Genomic DNA, 15,557 nt, shown 5'->3' on the forward strand with positions numbered 1-15,557 from the left:
AATTGTATAGTCCATAGTGATTGTGGTGTTATAAAAATATAAGACTTCAGAATACTTTTGACTGTTAGTCCTATAGCATGATTCTTTACAGATTAGTCTCAACGTTTTTTAAATGCAAATTTATGATTTCTTCTTTCTTTAATTTATGATGTTTTACTGTGAATAGTCAGCACAGGTTTCAGTTTTTCCTTCCACAATTTTCAAAAATGGCTATATATGTTCTACAAAGTATGCAGTTGCATAGCCAAGACCTGGTCTCTTTTGCTAAAAATGTTTCAAATTAACTGCAAAATTCAAAATTATTACAGAAATGTGTGACAAAGTCTATTTGACACTTGTTCTTTTCCAGAAGAACTGAGACCAAAAAAATCCCCACTGTGGTTTAAAATTGAATATCCAAGAAAATATGGTAACTCTTTACATATTCTACAGTGTAAAATAGTGAAAAATATATTTTTGAGTTTTATTATTATTTGTAATTAAAATATATACAATAATATCAATGTAATTACATGAAAATCTAATGGTGTGATTGGATATTGAATATTTATTAACTTTTCAATACTCATTCTTGATTAAAAGGTGTAATAAATTAGAGTTCAAGTACTACATAAACTTGAATTTTAAAAATTAACAACCAAATAGGCACAGAGAATAAATTAACTACTTTTGACAGCACAAACTGAAAAAGTCAATGTTTTTACCACAGATAGGGATGATCCTAGTAAAAAAGTAAGATGTGCCATTCACGCAGTATTTCTATATCTCTGTAACCTTCTCCCGCATAATATGACTCTTTCAAAAATTCAATGGATCATCCACAAACATCCCAGGAGAATGAAAAACCCAGAATAATATCCCCACTCCGGAAATGAAAATATACACAGCAATCAAATAATTTGGTTCCTTGTCATACAGGAAGTTCTACAGGATGGAGGAATGGACTAGCCCGAGATACTTCTAGAGAACAATGAATTATTCTTCATCTCCATTTTCCAGACCAAACTGTACAATTGCACACAAATACTCACTTTCCTAACAAGTCCTTTAGTTAGCCTCTCATTTAAAAGAAATAATGAGTATGCAACACTTACAAGGTTTCTTTTAATCAGAGTTTAATTTGAGCAATCACACATATTTGTAAAATGCAGCACAGCACGGTACCTACACCTAAAATATTCTGCTGATTTTGAAAACGTATCACTTTGAATTTATAAAAACCAGGTGGAATTACCTACCATCTGACATGCTTCTCAAAATGTGAAGGAAACACATGAGCAGACTTTTGATCTCTGCTTGATCAAGTTTGTCGTATCGAACAACAGAACTTCCTAAAGTGCTGCTCTGTTGGTTCTGAAAAGAAAACAGATGTATTTTGGCTGAAGAGTTTTTAAACTGATAATAAACTAAAATGATTTCAATTGTTTTATTAATTCCTGTAACAGAAAAAGGATCTCAGAATGGAGACAAAAATGTTTCATGAAGCCAGGTCACTAGAACACGTTACACACATGAAGTATACCAAATTAAGACTCTTTGCCTTTGTCTATTTTAATTCCTTTTTTGTATGACTTTTTCTCCCAGAAAGAGGAGTAAGAGGAAAAGTTACCTAACAGTGTTTATTAATCAAGTTAATTATACATAGAAACTCACACTGTAGAAATCAAGCATGCCCCTGCTGCTTAGATTAAATACTTTAAAAATAAATGCTAATGTCAAGTGATACATAAAAGCTCCTTTGCTTTTGGAGACACTTTATCCTGAACTGTAGACAGCCCTGCCTCTACAAAATTCCTTCCATTTAGAGATGTAAGAATCTCAAAGAAAACATACATGAATGGCAATAATATGCATTCTGGAAGATTAATTACTACTAAGTAACTTACTCTTGTCCCCCTTCCCTTCCGCCCTAAAAAACCAAATAAAAAACCCAAACCAAACCAAAACCCTCTCCCTGCTTCATTTTTTTTAATACAATTACTATGCTTGTGGGAAGTTTATCAGCAATGCTCAACACTGTCGTCTGTCCAAAAAGAAAAAAACTCTATAACTGATCTTTCAAAATGTGTACCACAAAAAAACCCCAAAAATAAAAATGTGAAAATAGATACATTGCACTTTTGGCAAAGACTTATCTGTAAAAGAATAATTTCCACACAATCCAGTTTTACAATATCCTCAGCGTGAAACTTTTAAAGATATACTATATAAATGTTAGCTTAAAATATAAATTATGTTCTTTTAAGTGCCTAATTCTCACATTCAATATGCCACTTATGCAAACCGAAAATGAACGAGACATTTAATAAGTTTTCTGTAAAATCCACAGTCTGGTATAAGTGATCTGTGCAACTCTTTGGTTTCTACAGTTGGATCACTTTGGCCTCATGACCTTTTTCGGGATGCATACCAGTGTTGGAAGAAATCGTTTGTATCAAAATTAGAAAAAATAAAAATACAAATATAGTCTCAAGGGAGAAAAGCACTTTGTTTCTAAAACAAAGTGAGAAGTGCCAGTACCTCAAGGGTAGAACAACCCTTCTAGGAATACTCCTCACTGAAAGCAGGAGACATGCTAATCCATGAAGGAACACTTCACAGCAATCACATCCATTGACTGCTGAGCCCTTTAACGCATTCTGTTGCACTAAAGAAGTGCTGTCCCAAAACAATCTGTGTAAATCTGTCCTGTACCAGTCATTGAATGGATGTACAGTGAAACTGAATACGAAACAATAAAGAATACCAGCCAGAAGTTACTGTAATTCAGGAGGAAATGGACACCTCTATAAGCCTGATTAGTGCAGATTCTAAAGACCCTAAAAACAAAATCTTTAAAATATCTCTGGTGAACAATAAGGTGCTACTATACAGCTTTACAGATACTATAATGGAGCAGGCAATTAATGGGTGACAGAGCAGAAACAGAATTTGTGTTTCCTAGACTTTCAGAAAAGGTCCAGAGCATTACATAATATTCCCACTAAAATAGCTGAAGATGTACATGAATAAAACTAGGACTACAGCTACTCAGAAGCTTAATTTAAAACCATGCCAGTAACCTATAAAGTATGTACATATTAATATAGAAATTGATATACTTCCAGTCTATTCTGATTCCACAAGTATAGTGCTACAGGTTATTCTGAAAGAAAATTAGAACAAAAAACATGGCTTTTCATTAATGGTATCAAGCAAGGAGCAAAAACTCGAAGATAACATGCACTGAACATCTGATCCACTAGAAAGAAAGTTCAGAAAGCAACAACTAAAAAGCCAGGATCAAGTATTATTTGGGAAAAATATTAACAGCATGCAAAACATAAATCCTGTGTTACCTGAATTGGTAGACCAGAGTAGAATTTTCAAAGGATGCTGACTCCTTTGAAAACCCTTTTACTTGGTAAAAACACCACACGTTAGTAATTAACACCATGACAACTAAGTAATAGATGACAGCATTGCCATTTAGCAACAGTATATACTTAAGATACTTCTTAATTACCTTGGTCAAGGAACCCAAGACTCAAATTCTGCAAATATTTAAACTGATTGGATTTTTATACTTAAACTAAATCACGTGCATGAACTACTCCAGGTTTGACATTTAAACATATTTTATATATCTAAATTGAATATATTGGGTTTGAGTTTCAACTGTTGCAAAGAAGCGGCAAAACTACTGACCACACACTTCACTCAGAAGCTTAACTATACCAAGCACAAAAACCAGATACTTCTTGTAACTGAAGAGAGAAAGTAGTATGCAAAATTTTCTCTGGCAAAGCTGGAATTGTCAGAAGTGAAAAATCCATAGTAACACGGTTTTTCTTTGCAGGGTGAGAATTTTCTTCTTCTTCTCCATTTGGTCGTATAGCATGAGCAGAGTGCCTTCTGAGAAGCTTCTCTCTCTGCCACACGAAGGCATGTCAGAGTCAAGGGGAAAAAGTTAACATGTTGTGACTTGCACAACAACCTCTAAGAAAATGAAACGTGAGCAGTATCAACACAAACTCTAGAAAGACACAGCTGAATACCTCATAGCTACTGCAGCCAGAGCTCCTAATTTGTAACATCTTTAAAGTGAAATGATTTAGAAAAGTCTAACTAATATAAAAGAAATCACCCAGAGAAAGCACAGCAACTAGTTTTTCAGCCTTTTAAAAATGCTAAGTATATTGTGAACAGGATGGAGTGATGGTCTCCATAAAATCAAAGAAGCTGTCCTAAATACAATTTGGTCCCCTCAAGTAAAATTCAATACGCTTTATCTAGTACCTTTCTCTATCTAAGGAAAAAACAACTGCTTGCTTATGTCACTACATTGAAAATCTGTTTCTATTTTCTGCAAAACAACTTAATAAATGCAATGCAAAAGGAGTTCACAAGATAATTATTTTGCAAAAGAAAACCTTACATAAAATACTGCTCTAAAGTTATTCCAGAAATACTATTCACAATGGACATCAGAGAATTTAACTCTTATGAGAATCAGGACAAAATTTTAGGAATACGCTTTTGGGGTTTTATTTTGGTTTGGGTTTTTTTACCTTGTCAAGAGAATTGCTCTTGTCACTTTGTCTTTCTGGGAGACTGTTTCCTGAGTCTGTACTTATAAGAGATCCTCTTGAGTCAGCGTTCCTCACACTGTTAATATTTGGAGTAGATGTGGTGTATGGGGAAGCTAAAAAAAACAAACAAACCACAAGCCCAAACAATATAAAACCTCAAATAATACATATACTGACAAAAGTCACTCCACAGTTTAGTCAGACTTTTCAAATCACCATATATGTATACATTTTTTAAGAAAGTAAATAATGAACTCCATTTAGTTACTTTTAATGAAGACAAACTTACTTGAGAGTTTCAGCAAATTATATATGTATACACATACACACAGACATGTACTACATACACACACGTGTAAAAACTATACACAGCAACACATACATGCTTCCATGAAGCCTATTTTAAAAACTCCCCTTTCCCATTTTTCAACTCTTTTTCTGTTTAATTGACTAGTAAGTGTCATAGCTAATTACAGCAGAAAACAAAACATAGAAAAACACATTAAGAAGACAGACAAGAGGATGCCCAGATGCATGAACACAATCACCACTTAGAGGTGATCGCTAACAGCATATACAAAATTGCAGATTATGGCACTCTTGCCATAGTGACTAAGGCTAGTCTTGTCTCCAATTTCTCTGCAGCAAGACAAGAACTATCACCTCTGAGAAGGAAAAAAAGGAGCACCACTTCAAGAATTAGCTTCTGTTTCATGTGGAAAAGCAAATCCCAAAAGATCCCAAATGACAGATGTCATGTACAGACTGAAATCTGACCCACACTAAACTGTTGACTCCATTAGGTTCAAGTACACATGCAGAAAGCAACCAAAGTTGGACAGAATATTTATTTCTGATAATTAATGAAAAAGGAAACCAGTTCCTTTTTAATTACTATATTTTTAAGTGCTTACCGATGCCAGAAATAACACCAAAGAGATCTTTAGGAAGATTGTTATCCAACGTGTTTCCTGATTTTTGTGGTGTTACTAACTGACTTGCAGTTGGCAAAATTTGTGCATCATCCTTGGCACTCTGTTCGGAAAGGAGAGAAAAATGTGACTATTTTCCTACATAATGGACACATCTTCTAGAGAAGTATTTGTTATATATTTCTTCCTTAAATTTTAATTTCTATTAAATATGCTCTAAAGAATGGAATAAGATATTCAGGTATTTGCACAACCTTGGGATAGCCTAAAATTTATACCTCGGGAAACATGGAAGAAATGAGTATTCCACTGAATTTTAAACACTATAAAACAGATACTTCAAAAAGACTCAAAATAATTTTATTTCAAACACCCAAATATTTCTCTTGTTGTAAGAGTTTTGGAATTTTTTTTCTTAATACCAAAAGGAACACAGCAAGATATGAATAAAATAAAACACATGAATAATTAAATCTTAGATTCAATAATTGTATGCAACCATAATATATCAACATATACCCTTCACAAATTCCACTTTAATTAATACTCCTGTAGCCCTCTTACACTACAAGTCTTCCAAAAGTGCACTCTTTAAGGTTAAATTCTTCTCTAATTTCTAGAAAATTAACCATTTTTTGCGGTCCTTTTGTTTTAGTGTTGGACAGAACTGAAAAACTGCAGAATTCTGAAGCTCATGAAACTCTTTGTTTGATAGGAGTATGCAGTGTTTCATATATATGTTACCATTAAAATATGATATCAATAATTCAGAATACCAAATAGAAATGGTTACTCACATTGCTGGAAGGGTTAACAGGAAATGGAGACACATCTTTAACATTGATTCGCTGAACATTTTCTATAAGCAGTCCAAAGAGCGGTAAATACATAGTGGCTATTCTTGCTTGATGACCCTAAATAGAGTTTAGCAGTTCATTAAAAAAATTACAGTTTTAATTTTCAATCACCAATTGGTTTTAATCTATTCACTCCTACATTACAAAAAAAGAGCATTTAACCCTAAATATTTGCCAAGCCAGAGCCCATATTCATAAGTTCATAAATGACAAAAGCAGTGATCATCACTGTATTTCATTCTAAATTACAGATGGTCAGTAAATTTTATTTACTGCTTCAAAATATTGCAGAAAAACTCCAAAATTAATGTAATTTCAGCTAAGACTAACCAAGCAGATTAATATTATGTTAGGTTGATAAATTAATTATACCTTTCATTATAATTTTATGGCTTCTCCACAGCATAGCTGATGTTAAAAACAGTCAGAAAATTAAAAATCGCTGAAAATTTACCACCATGACGTGTAGCTTTCTTATGCTTATTTTACAAATAATAGATGATGGAAGGACAGATGCCAAATATTAAAAGCTAATGTTTAATGAAAAGAAGAGCTTAAAACACACTTGTAAAAATCTGATTACTTTAAGAACAGCAGTTAGTCTATATGTGCTAAAATGCAAACCCACACACACTAAAAGGTGCTTTGTCATTTCATTTGGTAAATAGATGCGGATCAGTAAAATTTTCATCATAGTGTGAGCAGAAATAGTTTTGCTGCAAAATAACAGTGGTTTCTTTTATGAACAAAAAAGCTTTCTGTATGGGTGCACACTTAATCTTTATTATTTTGTACTACTAGCATAGCAATACACTTACCCTGGAAGCATATCTCTCATCAAAAGAATGTTTTATCATCAAATTCTTGAGCACACTGAGAGCAATCTGCCGAACATCTCTGAACTCCTGTAAGGCATTGCCCACTTCCCTTAGAAGCAGTCCAACTAAGAAGTGATTTTTACAGAATTCATCAGTTAATGAATAATCCAGGTGAAGGTCTGGAAGTAAAGTACAAGCTCCATGTAAGGGATGGTTTTATTTAAATCAATTTATCAATTAACTTAAGGCTAAAGTAAAACCCAGCACATCAGGCACAGCAAAGTCAAACTGCTCCCTCTTGGAAATACTTTTTGTGTAATAAAAGAATCCAGTTCATTTACGTACTGAATATACGACAGCATAAGAGAAACTTCAACACATCTGTTCTTGAACAGGCAGCAATCACAAGTATCGAGGGGCCATGCTACTGAGAACGCAGCTGCGATGGGCAGGGCACGTCTCCAGGATGAAGGATCACCGCCTCCCTAAGATCCTGCTTTATGGCGAACTTGCCACTGGCTGCTGCAAGAGAGGAGCCCCGAAGAAAAGATACAAGGACTCCCTGAAACAACATCTCAGCCTTGGCCATATTGATCACCATAACTGGTCTACTCTGGCCTCCAATCGGGAGGCCTGGAAACACACCATCTATAACACTGCTGATGCTTTTGAGAAAGCATGCAGGATCATCCTTGAGGAGAAAAGACAACGCAGAAAGAATCGAGCCTTGCAGAATATACCATCTAAGGAGTCTTTCTGCTGTGCCTTTTGCAACCGGACATGCCTTTCTCGTATTGGCCTTTTTAGCCACCAACGCACGTGCAAGAAACGTGGGTAGAGCCCTTCCCAAATCTTCGTTCGTGAAGCCTAGCCATGATGATGATGTTTACCATTTCAGATGAGGAGGTGTCCAAGATTTTCTCATATTCACTGTCATTGTTCAGTACAGTCGTCAAAAAACAGATCTCAAAGCACTTTCATTTTTCAAAGATCTCTCTCAGTAAGGGAATACATTAGGTCAGAAAGAAATATAGCTAAGACAGCACAGGCCTTCTTGTAACTTCTACAGGTCTTCTTGTAACTCACTTAAGAGCCAACCCTATCACCTGAAATATCTTCTGCTTGACACAGCAAAACACAGCCAGAAATCTTCCGATAAAGGTCTTCTTTACAGGCTGAACTCCTAGTTCCTACTCAGGGAGCAGCATTTTACACTGTTCTTTATTATGTATCAGAAACACTGTCTTCTCTAGTTTTGTTATTTTCTTAGGATACCTAAGCCAATTCATAGTCTCTTTTCTAGGAAAATATTTATGTGGTATTATTATCCAAGACACACGAAGGCTGGCTGAAAAAGCCAAAGACAGAAAAAAGTTCTAAGCAGCTGTCCAGATTGTAGTCCCAAATCTTGCACCATCTTGTTCTACTGTGATGAAAGTGTTAATTAGTTATACTTAACCTTACTAACATAGCAGAGTCTAGTGAATAAATATTTAATAAAAAAATAACCTAGTCTACAAAAATATGTTAGGTAGGTTTACTTATTACTTGTAAAAGCACCTTCCTCGCCTCTGTTTAGTGATTTCTGCTATAGTTCAATGCCTGGAAGAAATTGATGTCTTCACAGCCACAAATGCAATAGTTAACATATGACTTGTTTTGCATGCATCAAGGAGATCAGGGATGCATAAAGAAAGCCAAAGCTCAGCTACAGCTGAAACTGGTAATGGACATCAACAGCAACAAAAAGAGCTTTTACCACTACATTAGCATTAAACACCTGAAAAAGGAAATCGTGTCAGACTGTGATTTAGAGACAGTGGACTTGGGTAAGGCTGAAGTATTCCATACCTTTGTTATGCTATCCTTCACTGCCATGATTCCCAGGCCTTAACAGTCTAGAGACTAGCTTCAAGAAAGACAATTATCATCAGTGAATGAGGATCAGGTCAGGGATCTCCTGAGACCTCCAGTCATGCAAATCCACACAACCAGATGAGATACCTGAGAGAGTTAGTTAATTGATATAACTGGAAGATTACTCATTATCACCTTTCTTAAGCCATGGTGATCAGGGGGTCTCCCATAATTTTGGTCTTGTGATGACTGAAGGTAGACATTACACATATCTTCAATAACAGGGGATGAACAGGGACTACATGCCTCTCTTTGGTCCTTAGAAAAGTCAGGGAGGAAGTCTTCTTGCAAATAATTTTGCATCAAGTGAAGGAGAAGAGTGTGACTGGGAATGGCCAAAATAAATTTACCCAGGGTAAATCATGTTTTAAGACCAGTAAACCTGTCTGCTTCAAGAGGAGAACAGCAGATGTCCACATGGTTGTTGTATCCAAACTGGGTCATTATAGTGAATAGACACCTAAATTGTGAAAAAGTGAAAAATGACTTCGTGGATCATTGGGCTCAAAGGTTGGTGCCCAAATGCTCAAAGGGCAGGGCTGCATTACAGAAGCATCTAGATTCTACAGCAATTGTTTTACAGAAACAGCAATTAAATTCAACAAAAGCAAAATTCTGCACCTGGGATGGACCGACTTCCAGCAATGGTACCAGCTGTGGAATAACTAGCTTGGGAGCAGCTCTGCTGAAAAATATTTAGGGGTCCAGGTGGACAGTAGCTTCAACATGATTTAGCATGGCATCCTGGCAATAACAAAGGTTAACAGCACACTGGGCTGTATCAACAGGGTCATAGCCAGTATATCAAGGAAGTGTTTGTTCCTCTTTACTTGGCATTGGTTAGACATATCTGTAATATTGTGTGCAGTATTTAGGCCTCCTAGTACAAGATTCTTAACATGAGTTCAGTGAAGGACCACCAAGGTACTTAAAATCTGGAGCAAATGTACTGCCAGGAGAAATCGCGGGAACTGAGCTTGTTCCATCTAGTAAAGGGAACACCTAACATGATCAGAGCAGGAGGTTGGGCTACAGACCTACTGAAGTCCCTTTTAACCTGAATGCTATATAAAAAAAGCAAAAAGTACACCAAGTCTCACACTACACACCTACTTACAGGAATGTTGCAGGCTTCCACAACTAATGAATTAAAAGCTAACTTATGAAAAACAAAAAAGCAAACTTAGTAAGCATAGCAGGAAAGGCAGGAGTCAAGGATGTAGTTTACCATGTCTTCCAAGACTAGATACCTTAGAGAGATTACTCTGCTACCTAAACACTTCCTTTAAATGAAAGGATTACAACTTTAGACTTCTATTTAACAATTTCAAGCTTTCCAATGTCTCATAGACCTGAAGTTATGCAGTGTCCACATCTAATAATACAAAGATGACATTTAAGGAAAATACTATACACTACTTTGGAAGAATTTACCTTGGTATCTTTGAACTCTGCCTTTTCCAAATGGCATTGGTAGATTCAAAGGTATGTAGTGCTCGTGATTACAGACTACACGAAGAAATTCAAATTTGAATTCAAAAAGAGTCTGCAAAAATAATTTTAAAGTATAATTAAACAACTGCTGCAGTGATTTGAACAACACATTAAAAACAGCTTTCTAACACAAAAAGGTGATTTATCTCAGTCTTGCACTAAGATAGATATAGACCTGTCAAAGTTCCACATGTCAGCATAAAATAAATTCATCGTAATTCATACTTAAAAACTGGATATAATTCCATTTACTGTTCCCATTGTCCAAAGTTTACAAGTAGATTGTTTTAACGTAAGAAAAGTTGGGACCTACAGCAGAAATTCTTTGGGCATCTGATATGTGCTTTCACCATTCCAGTAAATGTAGCGGTGAAAGCACCTATGAAATAACAACTCTTCCAACTTTAGACTTCTCACACTCATGCTTAAAATTTCTGCCTACTGTTGCATCCTCAGATCCCATGGCTTTTGCAATACACATGCTCTAGGGTGGTAAAATGCACTTGAAAATGGGAAACAAAATATGAAAAAGTGGTTTGATGGATAAAAAATGCTCTAGGCACAGATCAGGGGCTTCTAATGTAAATGGGAAAAAATCTGAAGACTTAATGCAGGACTCTATCCATGCAGAAGAGACAACTCTTAAAAATAGTTTGTGTAAAAATAATGAGTACCTTCGGATCTCCTGGGGCAAAGCAGCTGATGTAGTTATTGATTTGCTTGAAAACAAAGCCTCTATCCATAAAAGTGAAACACCTCTGAGGAAAACAAGTAAAATCAAGATACAATTGATTTAGTACTGTCTCAGTGTTCAGTAATTATATTTCTGTATTTAATAAGTTTATTTTCCAAACACATCATTGATATTTCAATTTGAATACAAAAGCCAACAAGCAAACTATGTGTACATATATGAACACCAAATTTTCCCTTACAGTGCAGAACTTAAACAAATCACAAACAAAAAGCAGTTTGAGAAGAACTCTATCTTGATAGAAATGAAAATTATATGCCACTAGCAGTTTTATCGACCATTTTACTTCCCATCCATTTTTTATCCCTTCTAGATCTTAGAGGCTGAAAAATGAAAGATACTGGAAGTCTGTCTACATAAAACTCACGCAAATAAAGCACTACTCAAAATTTCATAGGATTGGAAGGTAACCCAGACAATATTTTTAAAGAAAAAGGAAGAAAAACAAAAATATATTTTGAATAAAATATAAATTAATGTTTTAAAATACCAAGTTTCAGAATATATGTCTTTTTGATTAGAGCAGTTGCAAATTATACTTCAATGTATTTTAACTTGGACAAAAAATTATATTTAAAAGGCATTATGCATATTCAGCTTTATAAGAGTTGGCTTTAAGATTCTTTAAAATCCATGAAGTATTATTGAAAGAATAACCACAGAGTCCAAGTTTCTTGTGTACCTACTTTTATAAAGGCAGCAAGGCTATGGTTTGCATTTTTTGAAGCCTCTGGATTGTCTCTGTACTTCTGAGTGATGTGTGGCATTAACATATTAACAACTGTTTCAACTGCATGATGAAAGGAAGCAGAAAATCTCTGGTTTCGCAACAGCTAGAAACAAATTGAGACACAATATTTATTATCATTTATAAACTAAAATACATCAGAAAATTTACTTTTGATAAGATATAGATAACCTGATAAGGAGAGAGAAAAAAAAACCTTTCAAATTTTCCAATTTGTGATTTAACAAAATATCTTCTTTAAATTTCAATATTTCTACACAAAAGCAGAAAAAAGAGCATTTGCTTAAAATAAATTATGACAACATGCCCTAACATCTGTAGTTGAAGTTCAAGCAAGGCAGTCTTCAATGATAAAAACTTCTAAGTATAATGCATTAATATTTTTCTATACCCCAACAAACTTGACAACAGAGGCAATCCTTTAATTTTATCCATCTTCTTTTCCAAAGCAGACACCAGCTGGTTGACATATAGTAAATGCATTATCAGACTGTCTTTTCTGCCTTGAAAAGAAAAACAGTTTTTGCTGTTCTGCAACTATCTTGGTAATAATACCTTCCCTGTTTTCCATTGAAGAAATTGTCATCCATGCTTCTTTCTTTCTCTTCCTCCTCTGCGACTTCAAAACCTCAGGTTTCAGAATCTTACTCTCTGTGTTTTTAAGTTTCCACAATCAGAACTGTTTTCCCTTACTTTTAGGTAGTTTGCCATTTAGCTTAAAAGATTTCCTCTTTGTTCACAATTTCCTTCTTTCCACTCACCATCTTCATCAATGATTTTGTACACTCTGACCAGTACTGGTCAGTAAGCGGGTTTTTTTTTAGCTTTTTGGCACTGCAGTCTCTCTACATCTTACAACCTTTACTAAAGATTCTGTCTTTTGTCTGAAGGGACTTAATGGACAGGTGGTGTGAGGCTGATGACATTGACAAAAACTGTTGCAACTGTACAATTAGTTGTCTTTCTTTTTGTGAAAACTGAAATTAAAACAACATCCACATTGTTTAAGCACTTTGTTATTTACATAGTTTTAACTAGATTAAATGCAACATTCCTAGACAGAACAAGTCATTGTCAAGGCCGTGCATAAATCAATGATTACACAATGTTTGAATTGTCTTCCAAAGTTCCAGCTCTAGTTTAAAAAAAATAATTAAAAACAGATATTAAGGTTGAAAAAGATCCCTTCATAAATATGAACTGTACTCATTCATGAAATAACAAATAAAAATTAAAAATTCTGTTAGTGGTTATGCCAGTGTCCTACGAGGCTCTTGTAGCTCAGTCTTTGTTGGACAGTAATTAAACATTTTCCAGAAATACTACAAAATTCTTGCTATAGAAATAATCTTGCCAAATATAGAAATGCATCTTTTTATCAGATCTCATAAGCAGGAAATATCTGAACACATGTTGCATTGATTACTTTACCTAGTAAGACAGAAAAGAAGCTAGTAAAATATTTAAGGGGTTTGTAAATCAAGAAGCAATGTTCAGGAGTGAGACTACTTGCAAACTAGAGATAAGTTCTGCAGATTTCTTTTTCACATTACAGAGAAGATGACAATGACGTTAGTTGAACTGGGACTCAAACTCTACTGATCATACCACAGAGTATTAAAAGTACTACTATAAAGCTTTTTTCCTGATCATTGTCCGATTATTTTTTCCCCAGTGTACTTCACACTTTCAGCTATGTTCTAAATACACAGCAAAAATAGTGATAACGATTTCACAACAACCTGATACGTTACTCAGCTGGGACTATTTTGTATACTTGAAACTTTCAAGACTTGTTTCAATACAGAAGTAAGCAAACTAAAAAGTTGTCACCTACGCAGAAAAACACTGCTTATAAGCTAAGTTTGTAGAAAAAAATTCATTTCTAAAATTTTAGCATTCTCCTTCCAGTTTAGAAGATAACACTAAATTAAATATCGATATTTCTTACTGTATATAGAAGACTGTAAACTTCATGACTCGCTGTTCTCTGTGTCATTTTGTATCTCAGCTAATGGACTGCACAGGAAGAAGTCCACATTTTTTGAGGTAGTGCTTACATCAAAGTCCACAGTGTTATCTATTGCTTCCAACTTCATTGTACTGTAAGAATTAAGAATTTCTACTAGAGAGTCTGATGATTTACACAGACTGCTCTACTGTATGCATTTTAATAGGTTTCTATTCTTTTATAGTAATGCTGAATATAGCCCCAAAGTTTTTCCTATCTAATGTTTCAATCGATTTCTCCAGCTGTTTTCCTCTTTCTCTCCCTTTCTTACAAATGAAGTTACTATTTAGAAATCAAAACCACATGTTTCTTCTAACATGCAATAAAAGTATGTGATTGGAGAAGAGACAATACAAATTCTCTCTAGAATATGTGGTTGGAAAAGAGACAATAAAAATTCTCTTCAGAATAACATTTTTTGTATAAGTTGACATACCTTCACTTTAGAGTTTTCTATCAAATGCTGAGCCATTGATTTTATCAGAACTTCAAAGAAAAACCATGAATACTGCAGAGAAAAGAAAACATTCTGTAAAATTGCCACAAGCATTCAACAACTATTTCAATACAATTAGTTCCTATTCCTCAGTTACGACCAGATAAGAACATAAGGTAAGAAGTATAGTACCTTAAGTAGCTTGTTGCTCGTAAGAAAGTCAGCAGATGGCTTTAAAATTGTTGTCATGGACTTTGTCAATTCTTCATGTACTGTCTTATATTCAGAAGCAACATAGGGTTCAGCTTTATAAGCATACTTAGGGAGGAAAAACAGAATTTAATATAAAATTATGACATAATATGAGAGAACTGAAATTAAATATATGCAACTGAAATTAAATATACGCTTTCTCAGGGAAATAAAAAAGAAAACATTCAATTTATTTTTACCTACCTTGACATAAGATCTCAGGTAGCTATCTAAGCCTTCTTCATGACACTGAGCAACAATATGGATAATAACCCTAAATAGAAGTCAAAAACAAGTAAGCCTATAAAGAAAACTATGATTGCAACAGCAAAAATGCTACTCAGTTATAGATTTATGTGATAACCTAGTCATCATTTAACTTAAAATTCTTTACCTTGTCACATTGACTGCCACTTCCTCTTGAGTTGCTCTAGTGAGAACTCTAAACAACTGGTTGAGAACAGTTGGCAGGAAAGCTATCATCACATGGCCTTCCATAGCATGAAGGCTCTAAAAGAAAGTAGTAATACTGTCACTCTCTTGAATAAAAGGCATTTAAATCACAAGTTCTGAAACAATAAAATTTATTGCAAGTCTTTTTTCAAAAATACACACTGCTTGCACAATTTGGTGTTAATTATCAGAAATACTGCACAGAAACCAATTGAGAATATTTTCCAAAATAAATATTCAGTAAATGTTTTCTACATTAAGGTAAATCAGGGATAAAAATCAGGTTTTTTAACAGCATTTTAGAAGTACTTACT

At 34.4% G+C, this 15,557-nt stretch overlaps 1 protein-coding gene across 1 annotated transcript in view; it reads right to left on the bottom strand.

Annotated features, from left to right (window-relative positions):
* DOCK9 (dedicator of cytokinesis 9) overlaps positions 1 to 15,557 on the bottom strand; it is a 102,951-nt gene that overhangs the window by 21,298 nt on the left and 66,096 nt on the right. The window contains exons 24-35 of the mRNA XM_027675185.1: positions 15,185 to 15,300; positions 14,995 to 15,064; positions 14,731 to 14,856; positions 14,539 to 14,610; positions 12,030 to 12,176; positions 11,264 to 11,347; positions 10,530 to 10,641; positions 7,179 to 7,357; positions 6,301 to 6,417; positions 5,486 to 5,606; positions 4,551 to 4,684; positions 1,239 to 1,353 (exon numbers count right to left, since the gene is read on the bottom strand). Of these exons, the coding sequence (XP_027530986.1) occupies positions 1,239 to 1,353; positions 4,551 to 4,684; positions 5,486 to 5,606; positions 6,301 to 6,417; positions 7,179 to 7,357; positions 10,530 to 10,641; positions 11,264 to 11,347; positions 12,030 to 12,176; positions 14,539 to 14,610; positions 14,731 to 14,856; positions 14,995 to 15,064; positions 15,185 to 15,300 (1,393 nt within the window). The remainder of the gene's footprint in view (positions 1 to 1,238; positions 1,354 to 4,550; positions 4,685 to 5,485; positions 5,607 to 6,300; positions 6,418 to 7,178; positions 7,358 to 10,529; positions 10,642 to 11,263; positions 11,348 to 12,029; positions 12,177 to 14,538; positions 14,611 to 14,730; positions 14,857 to 14,994; positions 15,065 to 15,184; positions 15,301 to 15,557) is intronic.

Source organism: Neopelma chrysocephalum, unplaced genomic scaffold (genome assembly GCF_003984885.1).
Source record: "Neopelma chrysocephalum unplaced genomic scaffold, ASM398488v2 Primary Assembly neopelma1_25, whole genome shotgun sequence".
In the NCBI taxonomy this organism is placed as follows: domain Eukaryota; kingdom Metazoa; phylum Chordata; class Aves; order Passeriformes; family Pipridae; genus Neopelma; species Neopelma chrysocephalum.